This window comes from Rissa tridactyla, chromosome 10 (genome assembly GCF_028500815.1).
Source record: "Rissa tridactyla isolate bRisTri1 chromosome 10, bRisTri1.patW.cur.20221130, whole genome shotgun sequence".
NCBI classification, from domain to species: domain Eukaryota; kingdom Metazoa; phylum Chordata; class Aves; order Charadriiformes; family Laridae; genus Rissa; species Rissa tridactyla.
The window spans coordinates 20,117,104-20,134,918 of NC_071475.1; the positions used below are offsets into that span (position 1 = coordinate 20,117,104).

At 59.6% G+C, this 17,815-nt stretch overlaps 1 protein-coding gene across 1 annotated transcript; it reads right to left on the minus strand.

Annotated features, from left to right (window-relative positions):
• Positions 1 to 3,591: 3,591 nt before the first annotated feature.
• LOC128915725 (PHD finger protein 7-like) lies at positions 3,592 to 17,804 on the minus strand. The gene is made up of 12 exons (XM_054216459.1): positions 17,730 to 17,804; positions 15,971 to 16,069; positions 7,101 to 7,192; positions 6,856 to 6,980; positions 6,490 to 6,581; positions 6,304 to 6,405; positions 5,900 to 6,024; positions 5,398 to 5,667; positions 5,066 to 5,179; positions 4,795 to 4,913; positions 4,550 to 4,615; positions 3,592 to 3,683 (listed from the first exon to the last, which is right to left on the minus strand). The coding sequence occupies exons 1-12, from the start codon at positions 17,802 to 17,804 to the stop codon at positions 3,592 to 3,594; spliced, it is 1,371 nt and encodes a 456-aa protein (XP_054072434.1).
• Positions 17,805 to 17,815: the final 11 nt, after the last annotated feature.

Genomic DNA, 17,815 nt, shown 5'->3' on the forward strand with positions numbered 1-17,815 from the left:
TGGGCTTTAGCTTGCCTAACCTGATCCCTGGCTGCTCAGACAGTTTGTCTGTATTTTTTCCAGGCTTCCTGTTCTTCCATCCTCTGTAGGCCTCTTTTTTGCTTTTGAGCTTGTCCAGGAGCTCCTTGTTCATCCATGCAGGCCTCCTGGCTTTTTTGCCTGACTTCTTCATTGTTGGTATGCATTGCCCCTGAGCTTGGAGGAAGAAGTGATCCTGAATATTAACCAGCTTCTTTGGGACCCTCTCCCCTCTAGTGCTTTATCTCATGGCACCCTACCAACTAGGTCCCTCAGCAGCCAAAGTCTGCTCTCCTGAAGTCCAGGGTGGAGAGCTTCCCTTAAGGATCTTGTACTCTACCATTTCATGATCGCTGCAGCCAAGGCTACCCTTGAGCTTGACATTCCTCACTAGCTCCTCCTTGTTGGTAAGGTCAAGGTCCGGCAATTAAGGACTCTCTAAGACTCAATTTTGGAGTGTTAGAAAGCAGCCATTCTTTATTGCAGCGCTGAGCACACAGGAGACCACTTTGCCTAGTGTGCACACCGAGTTGCTCAACTACAAAGGTTATAAGCGACCAGAATATACATATTCATTAAATTTCCCAGAAATGATTAACATATTCATACTATCACCTAGAACTTGTTAATGATATATAAATGTCCTTGACGCACGTGCATCCATGTCCATTGGTGGTCTTACAGGGTCCTCTGGTGGTTGTCTTCCTCACCATGTCCACTGATTGAACTTGGTCTTTGCACATACTCAAGTTCGTCTTTTGGCTTAGTTTGCAACTCTTGTTTTCACAAAACTAGCTTATTCTAGCATCTCTCCCTATCTATTCTACTCAAGGTTACAATGTCTCAAGAATTCCTTTTATCCAACTAAACCTAGCAGATGTTTAACCCATCCACTTACAAAGCATTTCAAACTTAGATATGTTATTCCAGTAAGGAGGGAACCATATATTCTTTTTAGCTCAGTATCAGTAAGTCCTGAGGGGCCTTCCACCCCAGCTGGGTATACGTGTTGTTTCCTGCTGTTCAAGGCTACTGTATCACCGGCTACTGTATCACTCTCCTCATTGGCTCCTCAAACACTCTATCACCAGCTACTGTATCACTCTCCTCATTGGCTCCTCAACCACTCAGAGAAGGAAGTTGTCATCAATGCATTCCAAGAACTTTTTGGATTGCTTGTGCCCTGCTGCATTGTCCCTCCAACAGATATCAGGGTGGTTGAAGTCCCCCATGAGGGCCTGTGAATGTGAGGCTGCTCCTGTCTGTCTACAGAGGGCCTCATCCCCTCGGTCATCCTGGTCAGGTGGGCTGTAGCAGACCACCGCTATAATGTCACCTACCGCTGCAATCCCTTTAATCCTGACCCATAAACTCTCTGTTGGCTCTTCATCCATCCCCAGGTGGAGCTCAATGCACTGCAGCTGGTCATTGACGTAGAGGGCAACACCCCCTCCTCATTTTCCTTCCCTGTCCTTCCTAAAGAGCCTGTATCCTTCCATTCCAACCGTCCGGTCATAGGAGCCATCCCACCATGTCTCTGTGATGCCAAGGAGATCATAGCCTTGTGTGTATGTCTCTAACTCCTCTTGATTGTTCCCCATGCTAAGGGCATTTGCATAGAGGCATTTAAGTCGGATCCCCATTGAAGCTGACTTGCTGGCTGGAGCGGCTGCAATTCCTTTGTGCTACTCTACAGGTGGCATTCCTTTGAGGTGTTTTATCCATGTTCCCCTGTTGGCTCCTATTATCTCTGGGGCATCTGGTTCATCTCCATAAGTCTTTGAGTGTGCTGCAGTGTACCCAGCACATCTAGCAGCAACTGGCTGAGCGCCCTCACTAGCACCCCATCCCTCTAACCTTGGTGGGTTGTCCCTTGGCTTGTTATGGGCAAGCCTGATACTTCCCGCCCCCATCAAGCCCAGTTTAAAGCTCTGCCAATGAGTGCCGCTAGCTCATGAGCAAAGACCCTCTTTCCCTTTTGAGAAAGGTGAACTCCATCTGATGACAGCAGGCCTGGTACTGTGTAGGCCATCCTGTTCTCAAAAACCTCAAAATTATGATGGTGACACCAGCCACAGAAACATGTATTAAGAGGCTGAGTGCGTCTGTTTCTTCCAATGTCACCGCCCGCAACTGGAAGAAGAAAAAATAACCTGCTCCCCAGGTTCCCTTACTAACTGTCCCAAGGCCCTGAAGTCCCTTTTAATCACTCTTGGGCTACATGTTGCGACTTCATCACCACCCACATGGAAGCGCAGCTGTGGGTAATAGCCCAAGGGCCATACCAGGCCATAAAGTTTCCTAGTGATGTCCCTAACCCAGGCCCCAGGGAGGCAGTAGACTTCCCTAAGAGGAGGGTCTGCCTGGCATATTGGACTCTCTGTTCCCCTCAGAAGGGAGTTGCCTACAACTATAACCCTTCTTTTCTTCCTTGTTGAGGTGGTCGTTATACAGGGCGTAGGCCTTTCTGGTCCTGGCAACTCCTCTGGTGTAGTTGGACCATCATCCACATCATCCATTGGCTGGCCTACCATACCTGTTGTACAGAGTCACCTGGGTAGGTAAGGTGGGCACGGAGAGGTTCGCTTGCCATCCCTGGCATGGACTTGCCTCCATTCACAGCTTTCCATTAAGCCACCGCCTTCAGCCTAGCGAGGAGAGGATACGGGATCCCTTTAATCTTGTGTTTCATCTTTCATCTTAACTTTTTTCTGGTATCTGGCCCTGTTTTTCTATCAGGGAGGTCAGAGTGTGGTTCGACCAGACTATTTCTTTCTCGCACTCTCTAATGCTCCTGCATCTTTTAGCTCTGCCACAAGACTGAGCAGATTGTCCACTTAGTCACACCTCAAACAGCTGTTTTCACTACTACCCTTCATTAGCAGTGTAAGGTTGTGGCACTCCCTGCAGCCTGAGACCTGGGTGGCGGCATGTTTCTGTGGGAGCTCTGTCTGTGTTGCTACAACTATTCTGGCAAGTGCAGAGGAGGTAGTTGTCTGATGGGTGGAGACCATAGTTAAGCTCCATCTCAGCAGCTGAACTCACCTCTTGAAATGGCAGAGCTTTCAGTGCTGTTCCTACACACCCTTCTGCGCGACCCCCTGGCTGACACAACAGGTTATAGCCATGTTCAGAACAAAACGGTTGAAGCTTGTCAAAAATCGCAGGGGCCGGGGTGCGTGGCGCTGGGAAGCGAGCTGCGAGGGCCATGCCGGGTGGGCGGGCGCAGCCCATATTGCCGGGAGATGGACGGCAGCACCCACTGCACTGTGCCGGGCCAGGCTGCCCTCCAAGGGGCAGGGGCAGAGACCACCGGTCCCGGTGGGTGTGAGCTTCCCCTGGGGAAACTGAGCAGGCTGTGGGGCCAGCGAGGCCCCAAGCGCCCAGCCATGGTGCTGGGCAGCCGGCCGAGGCCAGCCCGCTAGGAGGGAGGTGGTCTGGGGAAGGTGCTGCCAAGCCCCAGGGAGAGGACAGCCCTCTGGGCCCAGCCCCTAACGCTGCCCCTCCAGAAAGGGAGAGGAGGAGGAGGAGGAGGAAGCCGAGAAATGAGTGTGGAATCACCCCGTGCTGAGGTTAACGGCCAACTTTATTGTGCTGAAGGAGGCGGATCAGGGCCAGCACTCGGGGACACAGCACGGCTGGTCCTGCGTCGTTGTCCGGGTCGGCTGTAGGGAATTTGGGCCCGGCGCTGTACGCGAGACCTTTCCCTCATCCGCACGGGCCTGGGGATGCTGGAACGGCTGCCGCTGTTGAGCGCTGGGGAGCTGCAGGAAGACCCCGATGGCAGCTGGCTGGCGGTGCTGGGGCTGTTGGTGTTGGGTACCAGGGAGCGGAGGGACGGCCCCAGCTCCGCCTGGCTGGGGGTGCTGCTCTCAGCACTTGTTGCAGGCACAGGGCTCCTGGCACGTCGTCTTCTGGGCCGGCTGTAGGGATTCTGGGCCTGGTGTTGCACGCGGGAGAGGGCTCGCACCCGCGTGGGCCCAGGGGTGCTGGAGCCACTGCTGCCCTCGAGTGCTGGGGGAGCCGCAGGAGGACCCCGATGGCAGCTGGCTGGCAGTGCTGGGGCTGCTGGTGTTGGGAACCGGGGAGCCATGGGACGGCCCCCGCCCCGCCTGGCTGGGGGTGCTGCTCCCAGCACTTGTTGCAGACACGCGGCTCCTGGCACATTGTCTTCTTGGCTGGATGTAGAGATTTTGGGCCCGACGTTGCACGCGGGAGTGGTTTCGCGTGCAGTCAGGTCCAGTCGGGCTGGAGCAGATCCCACTTTCGAGTGGTGGGGAGCCATGGGATAGCCTTGATGCCACCTGGCTACCAGTGCAGAGGCTACTGGTCCCACGTAGAGAGCCATGGGAAGGCCCTGCTTCTGACTGACAGGTTGTGCTGGGGCTGCTGGTCACAGGTGCCAGGGAGCCTTGGAAAGACCCCGATGTGGACTGGATCCCACTCTCGAGTGCTGGGGAGCTGTGGGACTGCCTTGATGCCACCTGGCTACTGGTGCCTGGGCTGCTGCTCCCAGGTGCTGGGGAGCCCCGGGAAGGCCCCGCTGCTGCCTGGCCGGGGGTGCTGGGGCCGGCGAGCTCCGAGGTGGCAGTGGAGGCTGTAAGGGGAAGCAGGAAGGTCAAGGGCACGGCCCCCCAGGCCCGGGGCAGGATAGGCCAGGAGCGGTGCCCCCAGCCCTCCTGGAGCAGAGAGGCTCTGCCAAGCCCACCCTGGGCACCCGCTGCCAGGCCTCGCCTGGCCCCTGGCCCCCGGGCACCCGGGTGCTTTGCCTCTTACCGGTGCTCGGGCCAGCACAGCTGTCGCACTCCCAGCTGGCCGTGCTGCTGCTCAAAGAGGAGCAGTGTCTGTGGGTGCCCTCGGCAGCGCAGGAGGAGCACAGGAGCAGTTCCCAGGGCCTGGGGAAGAAAACACGTCCATGGCTGTGAGGACAAAGTGACCACAGCACGGGACTGTCTGGCAGAGCTCTTGCTCTCAGTCCTTGTGCTTGAAGCCCTCGGCCAGACTGAGATCCCGTGCAGAGCCCTGGGGTGCAGCGTTGGCAACTTACCCCCCTTCCTCTGCCTGCTCCCTGCCTCCTGGACAAAGGCAAACACTGGCATCGCAGCGGCTGTGCCTCGCGCGTAGTCCTGCATCTGCCTGGCCACCCTGCCATGACGGTAAACTGATGGACAAAGGAAAATTGATAAGCCACCCGCTAGCCCGCATGAGGCAGATGCAGGGCGTCCCTGCTCTTCCCCCCCTGCCCTTTTTCCAACTTCTGCCTGAAGCTGTAGCCCAGACTGCCAGGACAGCAGAGGACCAGGACTGCTGGCTGGGGCAGGCCCTGGCACGGCACAGCGCTTGCACCGTCCTGTCCCGAGAGCCAGGCAGGACACCAACCTCTTGGGGATTCGGATGCCCATGTTGAGCATTTCCATCATAAATCGATGTTCATTGCGACAAAGTGGGCAGCAGAAGCTGAAGTATCCAACGTGGATGGCATGAGCCTGGATGCAGCCCCTGTGGAGCCAGGCGTGTTTGCAGGCGGGGCACACCATGGTGCCGTAGGACTTTTGGTCCCCCACAGGCTCCAGGCAGATGAGGCAGGTGGTGTTCTCCTCCGGAGCCGCCTCCACTGCCTGCTCTGGGCGGTGCTCCCAGCAGAAGGCCCTGGGGAGCAGAGGAAAGGGATGGGTGAGGTGAGAAGTGCTGGGTCCTTCTTCTGGTGGTGGCGATGAGGCTAGAGGCGGTGTGAAGGAGCCCCAGCAATTGCCCTGCTCTGGCTCTGCCTGTGACCGCCCGCGTAGAACTCTCACTGGGGGTTCCTTTCTGGTTTTGCTGATGCGGGCAGGAAGGGGACTGAGGGCAAAGAGGCTCCTCCGCGAGGGCCGGCTGGCCTTACCTGTAGATCTCAAAGTACTGGGTGACGCATCCACCCTCCACGGCACAGGGGAGATGGAAGCTGCGCCTGCAGCCCGTCTCCCGGCAGGTGATGGTGGCCCCGCTCTCGCCGCAGACGAAGCAGTACTGGAAAGAACAGAGCAGCCCCCGTCAGCAGCAACGTCAGGGCCTCCACAGCCAGCCCCACACCTCCGGGCAGAGCGCGGGATGCGGCCGCGGCTGGGTCACAGCCCGCAGCTGCGCCTGGCGGAGGAGGCTCCTGTGCTGGAGCCTCTGTGGAGCTGCTGGGAGCAAGACGTTTGTGCCAGAGGTGCTTGGAATGGCGGGGATTTCTTTCCTGGGGTCTGGGCTAAGCTCTGCCAAACCTCTCCTGTACAAATCTCCCTCATCTTCTGGAGTCCTTACCTTCCATTCTGCGTACTCAATTGTAAGCCAGATATCTTCAGGTAAAAATCCCATGGGTTCTACATATCTAACCCGTTTCTGAAAAAGTCCGTTGGCGAAAAACTGCAGAGAAAAAGAGGAGGTGATGAGCAGAGCGGGGCAGGGACTGCCTGTCGGAAAGCTGGAGGGAGCCCCGAGGGAACTCACCAGGCAAAACTCATGGGCGCAGAGCCCATGCTTCTGCAGCTTGCGCCCGCAGATGCCCGGGTCAGCCTCTGCCCGGCGACACAGCATGCATGCTGGAGGGGAGAGAGCAAACGGCACCAGGAATGAGCACCTCTGCGGGGCCGGGGGAAGCGTCCCTGAGGGATTGCCCCCAAGGGCCTGTCTGTCCCTGCCCAGCCGGGCCAGTGCAGGCAGGGGTGTCCCAGCAGGTGCCCACTGCCCAGCCTGGGCCCCGCTCCCCCGGGGCGCTCGGGGACCTCCTGCCTCCCCCCACCACCGCTCTTGGCCCCACGCTGACCGCCGCGATGGCCCCTCTGCCAGGCTTGGGGAGGGATGCTTTGCTCTCACCCTGCTCCATCGAGTCGGGAGCCATCTCCTCCGTGGCTGACATGGCACACGACGACGGTGAGCGTTTGGAGAGTCCCTGTCCCAGCAGCGCTGGGCTGTCTCCTCCAAATGCTCCTCCGCTGACCCTGCGGGAGAAGCGGGACGTGGGTGAGCTTGCAGCACAGGCCCAGAGCCCCGAGGTGTGGGGCTCCCTCCTCCCCTGGCAGCCCCGCGCAAGCCCCGTCCCTCCCCTGCCCTCTCCTCACCTCTCCAGGTCAGACTGATGCCCGGCCGCGGCCTTTTTGTAGCCTTGGCGCCAGCGTGTCACAGTGGCCACTGTGACATCAGCACCATTGTCCTGCGTGCGCCCCAAACACGGACAGGGATGCCCTCGGCCACCTGCCACCCACTGTGCCTTGGAGTCAGGCAAAATCCTACTGGGCAGCCTGCTCCAGGGGACCCTGCTTGAGCTGGCGCTTGGACTCAATGGTCTCAAGCGGTGCCCTCCTGCATGACGTACAGCATCGTTTGCCTTTGCATGTGTTTCCCGCTGAGGGGTGTAGAATATAGCTGTAGTAGGGTTGGTTTACACAGTTGAGTTTTGCTTTTTCCAAGGAATATTAGATGGCAAAAGCCCCAGCTCCTTTGCAAAACAGGAGTCCAAACAGAGTGAGACTTCAGGCCAAGGAAGCAGAGGCTGGCGAGACAGAAATAAAAGGCACTGAGGGAAGTGGGAGAGGAGAAAGGGAAAGAGACTGGACAAAACTCATCTTTTCCAACAGACAGTGGTGGTGGGTGCTCTCCAACTTGATGGGCCATTCATTGGGGTCCAGACCCTGGGGTACAGCCAGCCAAAGGGCCAGTTCAGCGTTGAGAGACCTGGGAGGCCTGACGGGCTTTGCTGCCAACAAAGAGGTAACAAGGAAGGAAAGGAGGTACAGAGGGTCCAAAAGGAGGTACAGAGGTCCAAAAGATCTCAGTCTGGCCGAGGGCTTCAAGCGCAAGGACTGAGAGCAAGAGCTCTGCCAGACAGTCCCGTGCTGTGGTCACTTTGTCCTCACAGCCATGGACGTGTTTTCTTCCCCAGGCCCTGGGAACTGCTCCTGTGCTCCTCCTGCGCTGCCGAGGGCACCCACAGACACTGCTCCTCTTTGAGCAGCAGCACGGCCAGCTGGGAGTGCGATAGCTGTGCTGGCCTGGGCACCAGTAAGAGGCAAAGCACCCGGGTGCCCGGGGGCCAGGGGCCAGGCGAGGCCTGGCAGCGGGTGCCCAGGGTGGGCTTGGCAGAGCCTCTCTGCTCCAGGAGGGCTGGGGGCACCGCTCCTGGCCTATCCTGCCCCGGGCCTGGGGGGCCGTGCCCTTGACCTTCCTGCTTCCCCTTACAGCCTCCACTGCCACCTCGGAGCTCGCCAGCCCCAGCCGGGCAGGAGCGGGGCCTTCCCGGGGCTCCCCAGCACCTGGGAGCAGCAGCCCAGGCACCAGTAGCCAGGTGGCATCAAGGCAGTCCCACAGCTCCCCAGCACTCGAGAGTGGGATCCAGTCCACATCGGGGTCTTTCCAAGGCTCCCTGGCACCTGTGACCAGCAGCCCCAGCACAACCTGTCAGTCAGAAGCAGGGCCTTCCCATGGCTCTCTACGTGGGACCAGTAGCCTCTGCACTGGTAGCCAGGTGGCATCAAGGCTATCCCATGGCTCCCCACCACTCGAAAGTGGGATCTGCTCCAGCCCGACTGGACCTGACTGCACGCGAAACCACTCCCGCGTGCAACGTCGGGCCCAAAATCTCTACATCCAGCCAAGAAGACAATGTGCCAGGAGCCGCGTGTCTGCAACAAGTGCTGAGAGCAGCACCCCCAGCCAGGCGGAGCTGGGGCCGTCCCTCCGCTCCCTGGTACCCAACACCAACAGCCCCAGCACCGCCAGCCAGCTGCCATCGGGGTCTTCCTGCAGCTCCCCAGCGCTCAACAGCGGCAGCCGTTCCAGCATCCCCAGGCCCGTGCGGATGAGGGAAAGGTCTCGCGTACAGCGCCGGGCCCAAATTCCCTACAGCCGACCCGGACAACGATGCAGGACCAGCCGTGCTGTGTCCCCGAGTGCTGGCCCTGATCCGCCTCCTTCAGCACAATAAAGTTGGCCGTTAACCTCAGCACGGGGTGATTCCACACTCATTTCTCGGCTTCCTCCTCCTCCTCCTCCTCTCCCTTTCTGGAGGGGCAGCGTTAGGGGCTGGGCCCAGAGGGTTGTCCTCTCCCTGGGGCTTGGCAGCACCTTCCCCAGACCACCTCCCTCCTAGCGGGCTGGCCTCGGCCGGCTGCCCAGCACCATGGCTGGGCGCTTGGGGCCTCGCTGGCCCCACAGCCTGCTCAGTTTCCCCAGGGGAGCTCACGCCCACCGGGACCGGTGGTCTCTGCCCCTGCCCCTTGGAGGGCAGCCTGGCCCGGCACAGTGCAGTGGGTGCTGCCGTCCATCTCCCGGCAATATGGGCTGCGCCCGCCCACCCGGCATGGCCCTCGCAGCTCGCTTCCCAGCGCCACGCACCCCGGCCCCTGCGATTTTTGACAAGCTTCAACCGTTTTGTTCTGAACATGGCTATAACCTGGCGCGTCAGCCAGGGGGTCGCACAGAAGGGCATGCAGAAAGGGTGCTTCAAGTGTTTTGTTCTGGACAAGGCTCTAACAAATTCTCATCCACACTGCCTAGGTTTGATAGACTTGGGGTAAAGTGGCAAAGTTACTTTTCTTTAAATCTAAGTTCAGTGGCACGTCTTTATTTGTGACATGAAGATTTCTGTAGATGGTGTTTGTACAGTAGCCAAAGGTCATACCCTGTTGCCCAGTTCGGGGTCCTGTTCACAGAATGACAGGAGGGTATGGGTTGGAAGAGACCTCTGGAGATCATCTAATCCAGCCCCCCTGCCAAAGCAGCTTCACCCAGAGCAGGGTGCCCAGGAACGCTTCCAGGCGGGTTTGGAATATCTCCAGAGAAGGAGACTCCACCACCTCTCTGCACAGCCTGTGCCAGTGCCCTGGCACTCTCAAAGTAAAGAAGTTTTTTCTCATGTGGAGGTGGAATTTCCCGTGTTCCAGTTTGTGCCCGTTGCCCCTTGTCCTGTCGCTGGGCAACACTGAAAAGAGTCTGGCCCATTCCTCTGGACACCCGCCCTTTAGATACTGATAAGCATTGATGAGATCCCCCCTCAGTCTTCTCCAGGCTAAACAGACTCAGATGTCTCTCAGCCTTTCCTCATCAGGGAGGTGCTCCAGTCCCCTAATCATCTTCGTAGCCCTCCACTGGTCTCTCTCCTGTAGTTCCTTGTCTTTCTTGAACCGGGGAGCCCAGCACTGGACACACACTCCAGATGTGGCCTCACCAGGGCAGAGCAGAGGGGGAGGATGACCTCCCTCCACCTCCTGGCCACGCTCTTTTTAGTGCACCCCAGGATGCCCTTGCCCTTCTTGGCCACAAGGGCACAGTGCTGGCTCATGGTCAACTCGTTGTCCGCCAGGACTCCCAGGTCTCTCTCTGCAGAGCTGCTCTCCAGCAGGTCAAGTCCTAACCTGGACCGGTGCATGAGGTTATTCCTCCCCAGGTGCAGGACCCTACATTTGCCCTTGTTGAACTTCACTAGCTTCTTCTCCGCCCAATTCTCTAGCCTGTCCAGGTCTCGATGAATGGCAGCACGGCCTTCCGGTGTGTTGGACACTCCACTCAGATTTGTGTCATACAACACAAAACTGCTCCCCAACATTATTGCTGCTGTACCAACTGAAGGCTTCCTTCTTGCAGCGTACGCCAAGAAATCCTTTTAAATGGAGATTGCAAACACACGGTAAGGAATTCACTCCACGGAGTTCAGGACAGTGAGAGCAGTGCCCCTTCCTGAGGACTTGAGTCCCGTCACATGCCCCTCGGAGCACAAAAATCCCATGTGGTCCACAGGAGAGTAGCAAGGGGCCTGAGAAACGTCATTCATCAAAACAAATTTCCCTACTGTTGGAGACCGATAAGTGCGTTTCTAGTGCAGGAAGGAGAAAAGAGTTGCTTGCAGAGTGGCTGCTGAAGAGCTCTGTGAAGCTGGCGGAGTGCTAGAAGGCAGAATCAAATAGTGGTGAGCAAAGCACAAAGGAAATCCAATGGGGTGGCTGTCTGGACATGAACAACCCTCTGCTCTTCAGGCAAACTATAGGTAGTCTTACAGTGTGTGCGTTAGGTGCCTTCCCGAGAGGCCTCGATGCCACATGGCAGTTGATTCCTTAAAGTAGGGAGCAGCTGTCCTCTCTGAGGAAGGCAGGGGAACCTGGGAGGCCCGACGGGCTTTGCTGCCAACAAAGAGGTAATGAGGAAGGAAAGGAGGTACAGAGGGTCCGAAAGTGGACTCCGTGGCAGCACTTTGTCCTTCTATTCTTGACTGCGGTGATTGGGAAGACGCGAGGTCTAGACACGGCCAGAACAGGTAGTGCTCTTCAGGGAATGGATTGTGATGTGAGCTCTGAGGCTCTCCCGAGCAATGGATCTCGAGTGCAGCTGGCCAAAGAGCTGTGGCCACGCACAGCCTCCCTGTCACCGAGGTGCTTGTTCCCTGGCACCGTTTGCCTCTGTCGGCATGTAGCTAACGCAGCTCTGTAATGGCCTGGCGCCGGAAGGCCGAGCGACGTCTCTGAAAGCCTGGTGAGAAGGAAATCCTGAGCGCCAGAGTTTGGCTTGGAAGGGGGCTGGCAGAAGAGGATGGCTGAGGACCCTCTCAAAGCAGGAGCTGAAGGAGGCAGCCTGGGAATCCTCTCGTCACTCTCCGCGGTGTCAGCCAGCCAGTATTGTAGAAGGGCTTCTTGGGGTTTCAGGTTTCTTTCTTGGTCCTGAATTGCATTTCGGACCCGGATTCTCCAATGCTGGGTTTCACATTGCTTTTTTCCTACTCTGGTTGTGCCTGAGACACCGTCTGGTTTTTGTCCTGCTGTTGCAGGTGAATTATTCCGAGAAGTCACCCTTGTGGGGTTAACTAAAAGGGTTCTGTTAATGCTTAAGCGATGATCAAATGGTAATTAATCAATGCTTGAATGAAAATCCAATGGTAATCAAATGGTGATTAGCTAATAATTAAGCGGTAATCAGAATCATAGAATCATGGAGGTTGGAGAAGACCCTTAAGATCGTCGAGGCCAACTGTTAATCTAACTCTACCAAGTCCACCACTAAACCATGTCCCTAAGCGCCACGTCTACGCGTCTTTGAAATACCTCCAGGGATGGTGACTCAGCCACTTCCCTGGGCAGTGTTTTCCACTGCTTGACAGCCCATGGATCCAGCCTGTCCAGGTCCCTCTGCAGAGCCTTTTCACACTCAAACAGATCAACACTCCCACCCACGGCCTCCGAAGCTGCCCCACACCCTCTTGCCAGGGAGTCTTGCCCAGTGAGTGGCCACCAGCCCTGGGCTCTGCCCAGAGGAGAGACCACGGCCTTTCGGATCAGGCAGCGGCTGGCACAAGACTGAGCCAAGGGGAGAGTTTTGGCAGAGTACAGAGAGATGGGATGCAAACTCTCAACCCAAAAGCTTTCCCTCCACACTCCTCCAGCAGGGAAGTCCCCAAAATCACCTGTAAAGGCACAGGCCAGGGTGAGAGCTGCCCGAGAGAGGGGCTCCCCTGCTCTCTTTGCTTGCATATGCCCCTTTTGGGCGCCTCTGAAGCTGTCCCACAGCAACTTGCAGTTTCCTACCCCACCAAGGAAAGGCTCGCGCTCACTCTGAAAGACAGTTTATTGCCATGGAAGAAGGCCATTCCCGCCGTGACTCCCCAGCTTGTGCTCCTGCTGCTTTTTCTTCTGGAGGCAGCACGTCACCAAAGCGCTAAGAAGTTCAGGAGAAAGGTGTTGGGCCACCTGCGACACTGAGGTGCCGTCCCAAGGTCCTCTGCTGTGCCCCAGCCACCCACCGCGTGTCCCGAGGTCCTCTGCTGTGTGAGCCCAGGCCAGGCTCAAAGGTGGCTTCTGCCCCTGGTACCGGGGAGCCTGGAACCGCAGGCAGTGCTGCAGGTGCAGCCTTACCGGTGCGGTGCAGAAGGAAGGATCACCTTCCCCGACCTGCTGGCAGCGCTGCCCGTACCGGGGGCAGGAGCAGAGACGTTCCTTGGCCAGGGCGGGAGCCCTGCAGTTGCCCTGCCTGGCCAGCACCTTTTGGCCAACAGTGCCACCCTCAAAGGCATCCCGGGAGACCTGGCGTGTGACTCTGCCCTGGCTGCAGGAGCAGCCGCCCCAGTTACATGGGCTCAGGCCCCCGCCTCGGCACTTCATAGGCGCCCTGTGAGGCGGTGGCCATCTCAGAGTGGGAGGCAGGTGGCCGAGGGCATCCCTGTCCGTGTTCAGGCCAGTGGTGCTGATGTCACAGTGGCCACTGTGACACGCTGGCGCTAAGGCTACAAAAAGGCCGCGGCCGGGCATCAGTCTGACCTGGAGAGGTGAGGAGAGGGCAGGGGAGGGACGGGGCTTGCGCGGGGCTGCCAGGGGAGGAGGGAGCCCCACACCTCGGGGCTCTGGGCCTGTGCTGCAAGCTCACCCACGTCCCGCTTCTCCCGCAGGGTCAGCGGAGGAGCATTTGGAGGAGACAGCCCAGCGCTGCTGGGACAGGGACTCTCCAAACGCTCACCGTCGTCGTGTGCCATGTCAGCCACGGAGGAGATGGCTCCCGACTCGATGGAGCAGGGTGAGAGCAAAGCATCCCTCCCCAAGCCTGGCAGAGGGGCCATCGCGGCGGTCAGCGTGGGGCCAAGAGCGGTGGCGGGGGGGAGGCAGGAGGTCCCCGAGCGCCCCGGGGGAGCGGGGCCCAGGCTGGGCAGTGGGCACCTGCTGGGACACCCCTGCCTGCACTGGCCCGGCTGGGCAGGGACAGACAGGCCCTTGGGGGCAATCCCTCAGGGACGCTTCCCCCGGCCCCGCAGAGGTGCTCATTCCTGGTGCCGTTTGCTCTCTCCCCTCCAGCATGCATGCTGTGTCGCCGGGCAGAGGCTGACCCGGGCATCTGCGGGCGCAAGCTGCAGAAGCATGGGCTCTGCGCCCATGAGTTTTGCCTGGTGAGTTCCCTCGGGGCTCCCTCCAGCTTTCCGACAGGCAGTCCCTGCCCCGCTCTGCTCATCACCTCCTCCTCTTTTCTCCTCTGCAGTTTTTTGCCAACCAGCTTTTTCGGCAATGGGACGAGGACGAGGGATTCAGGGGATTCGTCCCTGAGGATATTCGGCGTGCGATCCGGTGTGCAGAACGCAAGGTGAGGATCTGAGAAGAGCAGGGAGATCGGTGCCAGGAGAGGTTTGGCAGAGCTTAGCCCAGACCCCAGGAAAGAAATCCCCGCCATTCCAAGCACCTCTGGCACAAACGTCTTGCTCCCAGCAGCTCCACAGAGGCTCCAGCACAGGAGCCTCCTCCGCCAGGCGCAGCTGCGGGCTGTGACCCAGCCGCGGCCGCATCCCGCGCTCTGCCCGGAGGTGTGGGGCTGGCTGTGGAGGCCCTGACGTTGCTGCTGACGGGGGCTGCTCTGCTCTTTCCAGTACTGCTTCGTCTGCGGCGAGAGCGGGGCCACCATCACCTGCTCGATGATGGGCTGCAGGCGCAGCTTCCATCTCCCCTGTGCCGGGGAGGGTGGATGCGTCACCCAGTTCCTGTCTCCATACAGGTACCTCCTCTCACCTCCTCCCCACCACCACCGGGAAAGAAGGGCCCAGCACTTCTCACCTCACCCATCCCTCTCCTCTGACCCGCAGGTCCCTCTGCTGGGAGCACCGCCCAGAGCAGGCAGTGGAGGCGGCTCCGGAGGAGAACACCACCTGCCTCATCTGCCTGGAGCCTGTGGGGGACCAAAAGTCCTACGGCACCATGGTGTGCCCCGCCTGCAAACACGCCTGGTTCCACAGGGGCTGCATCCAGGTAGGAGCCATCCCCTCGCCCCTGGGGCACGGCAGGCGCTCAGCACCACCAGGGCCTTACTTGGGCTCCTTATGTTTCTCCTGCAGGCACAGGCTCTGAACGCTGGAATTTTTTGCTTCCGGTGCCCGCTCTGCAGAGACAGGAGTGCATTTCTCCCGGAAATGCTCATCATGGGGATCCGAATGCCCTTCAGGTTGGTGTCCTTCTGCCTGGCTCATGAGACAGGAGGGTGCAAGCGCTGTGCCGTGCCAGGGCCTGCCCCAGCCAGCAGTCCTGGTCCTCCGCTGTGCCATGAGTCTGGGCTTCAGCTTCAGGCAGGAGTTGGAAAAAGGGCAGGGGGGGAAGAGCAGGGACGCCCTGCATCTGCCTCATGTCGGGTAGCGGGGGCTCATCAGTTTTCCTTTCTCCATCAGTCTACCATCATGGGAGGACGGCCAGGCATACGCAGGAGAAAGAGAGAGGCACAGCCGCTGCGATGCCAGTGTTTGCCTTTGTCCAGGAGGCAGGGAGCAGGCAGAGGAAGGGGGGTAAGTTGCCAACGCTGCACCCTGGGGCTCTGCACGGGATCTCAGTCTGGCCGAGGGCTTCAAGCGCAAGGACTGAGAGCAAGAGCTCTGCCAGACAGTCCCGTGCTGTGGTCACTTTGTCCTCACAGCCATGGACGTGTTTTCTTCCCCAGGCCCTGGGAACTGCTCCTGTGCTCCTCCTGCGCTGCCGAGGGCACCCACAGACACTGCTCCTCTTTGAGCAGCAGCACGGCCAGCTGGGAGTGCGACAGCTGTGCTGGCCTGGGCACCGGTAAGAGGCAAAGCACCCGGGTGCCCGGGGGCCAGGGGCCAGGCGAGGCCTGGCAGCGGGTGCCCAGGGTGGGCTTGGCAGAGCCTCTCTGCTCCAGGAGGGCTGGGGGCACCGCTCCTGGCCTATCCTGCCCCGGGCCTGGGGGGCCGTGCCCTTGACCTTCCTGCTTCCCCTTACAGCCTCCACTGCCACCTCAGAGCTCGCCAGCCCCAGCCGGGCAGGAGCGGGGCCTTCCCGGGGCTCCCCAGCACCCGGGACCAGCAGCCCAGGCACCGGTAGCCAGGCGGCAGCAAGGCTGTCCCACAGCTCCCCAGCACTCGAGAGTGGGATCCAGTCTGCATCGGGGCCTTCCCGGGGCTCCCCAGCACCTGGGACCAGCAGCCCTGGCACTGCCAGCCAGGCGGCATCAAGGCCGGGCCACAGCTCACCAGCTCGTGCGAGCGGCAGCTGCTCCAGCCCACCTGGACCTGACCGCACACGAACCCGCTCTCGGCTGCAACATCGAGCCCAAATTCCATACAGCCGGCCTAGAAGACGCCATGAGAACAGGCAAATGCCAGCCCCAAGTGCTGGGAGCAGCACCCAAAGCCAGGCGGGGCGGGGGCCGTCCCATGGCTCCCCGGTACCCAACACCAGCAGCCCCAGCACCGCCAGCCAGCTGCCGTCGGGGTCCTCCTGCGGCTCCCCAGCACTCGAGGGCAGCAGTGGCTCCAGCACCCCTGGGCCCACGCGGGTGCGAGCCCTCTCCCGCGCGCAGCGTCGGGCCCCAGATCCCTACAGCCGGCCCAGACGAACACGCCGCACCAGGAGCCCTGCGCCAGCCCCGAGTGCTGAGAGCAGCACCCCCAGCCTGCCGGGGCTGGACCCGTCCCACCGCTCCCCAGCACCCGAGACCAGCAGCCCCAGCACCGCCAGCCAGCTGCCATCGGGCTCCTCCTGCGACTCCCCAGTGCTCGAGAGCGGCAGCCGTTCCAGCAGCCCCGGGCCCGTGCGGATTAGAGGAAGCTCCCGCGTCCAGCGTCGGGCCCAAAATCCCTACAGCCGGCCCAGACGACGACGCGGGACCAGCTGTGCCCCATCCCCGAGTGCTGGCCCTGATGCCCCCCCTCCTGGACAATAAACTTTGTCTTTAATCTCAGCAGTGGGAGACTGGGAGATTCCATGCTCATTTGTCGTCAGAGAGGAAGGAAAGGAGCTCTGTCATTTCGTGATCATAGAATCACAGCACCATAGAATGGTTTGGGTTGGAAGGGACCTTAAAGACCATCTAGTTCCAAGCCCCCCGCCCTGGGCAGGGACACCTCCCACTAGACCAAGTTGCTCAGAGTCCCATCCAGCCCGGCCTTGAACACCTCCAGGGATGGGGCATCCACAACCTCCCTGGGCAACCTGTTCCACCGCCTCACCACCCTCACAGGAGAGGAATTCTTCCTAATATCCAACCTGAATCTACCCTCTTTCAGTTTGAAACCCTTACCCCTCGTCCTGTCATTACACCCCCTGATCCAGAGTCCCTCCCCAGCTTTCCTGTAGGCCCCCTTCAGGTACTGGAAGGCTGCCATAAGGTCTCCACGGAGCCTTCTCTTCTCCAGGCTGAACACCCCCAACTCTCTCAGTCTGTCCTCATAGCAGAGGTGCTCCAGCCCTCTGATCATCTTCGTGGCCCTCCGCTGGGCCCGTTCCAGCAGGTCCGTGTCCTTCTTGTGCTGAGGACTCTAGAGGGGCACGCAGTGCTCCAGGGGGGGTCTCACCAGAGCGGAGTAGAGGGGCTGCATCACCTCCCTCCACCTGCTGGCCACGCTGCTTTTCATGCAGCCCAGGATGCAGTTGGCTTCTTGGGCTGCAAGCGCGCATTGCCAGCTCATGTTGAGCTTCTCGTCCAACAGCACCCCCAAGTCCTTCTCCTCGGGGCTGCTCTCAAGCCATTCTCCACCCAACCTGGATCTGTGCCTGGGATCGCCGTGACCCAGGTGCAGGACCTTGCACTCGGCCCGGCTGAACTTCATGAGGTTCGCACGGGCCCACCTCTCCAGCCTGGCCGGGTCCCTCTGGATGGCATCCCTTCCCTCCAGCGTGTCGACCGCACCACACAGCTTGGTGTCATCGGCACACTTGCTGAGGGTGCACTCAATCCCACTGTCCGTGTTGCCGACAAAGATGTTAAAGAGCACCCGTCCCAGTACTGACCCGAGGAACACCACTCATCACCGGTCTCCACTTGGATGTTGAGCCATTGAATGTAAACCCCTTGAGCGCGGCCATCTAGCCAGTTC

Coding starts and splice junctions, on each gene's coding strand:
- LOC128915725 (XM_054216459.1), bottom strand. CDS start 17,804: ATGGCCGCGCTCAAGGGGTTTACATTCAATGGCTCAACATCCAAGTGG. Junction 7,193..15,970: donor GCTGCCGCTCGCACGAGCTG/GTGAGCTGTGGC, acceptor GGGCGCACGCAG/GACAATGGTGCTGATGTCAC. Junction 6,406..6,489: donor GCGCCCATGAGTTTTGCCTG/GTGAGTTCCCTC, acceptor TTTTCTCTGCAG/TTTTTCGCCAACGGACTTTT.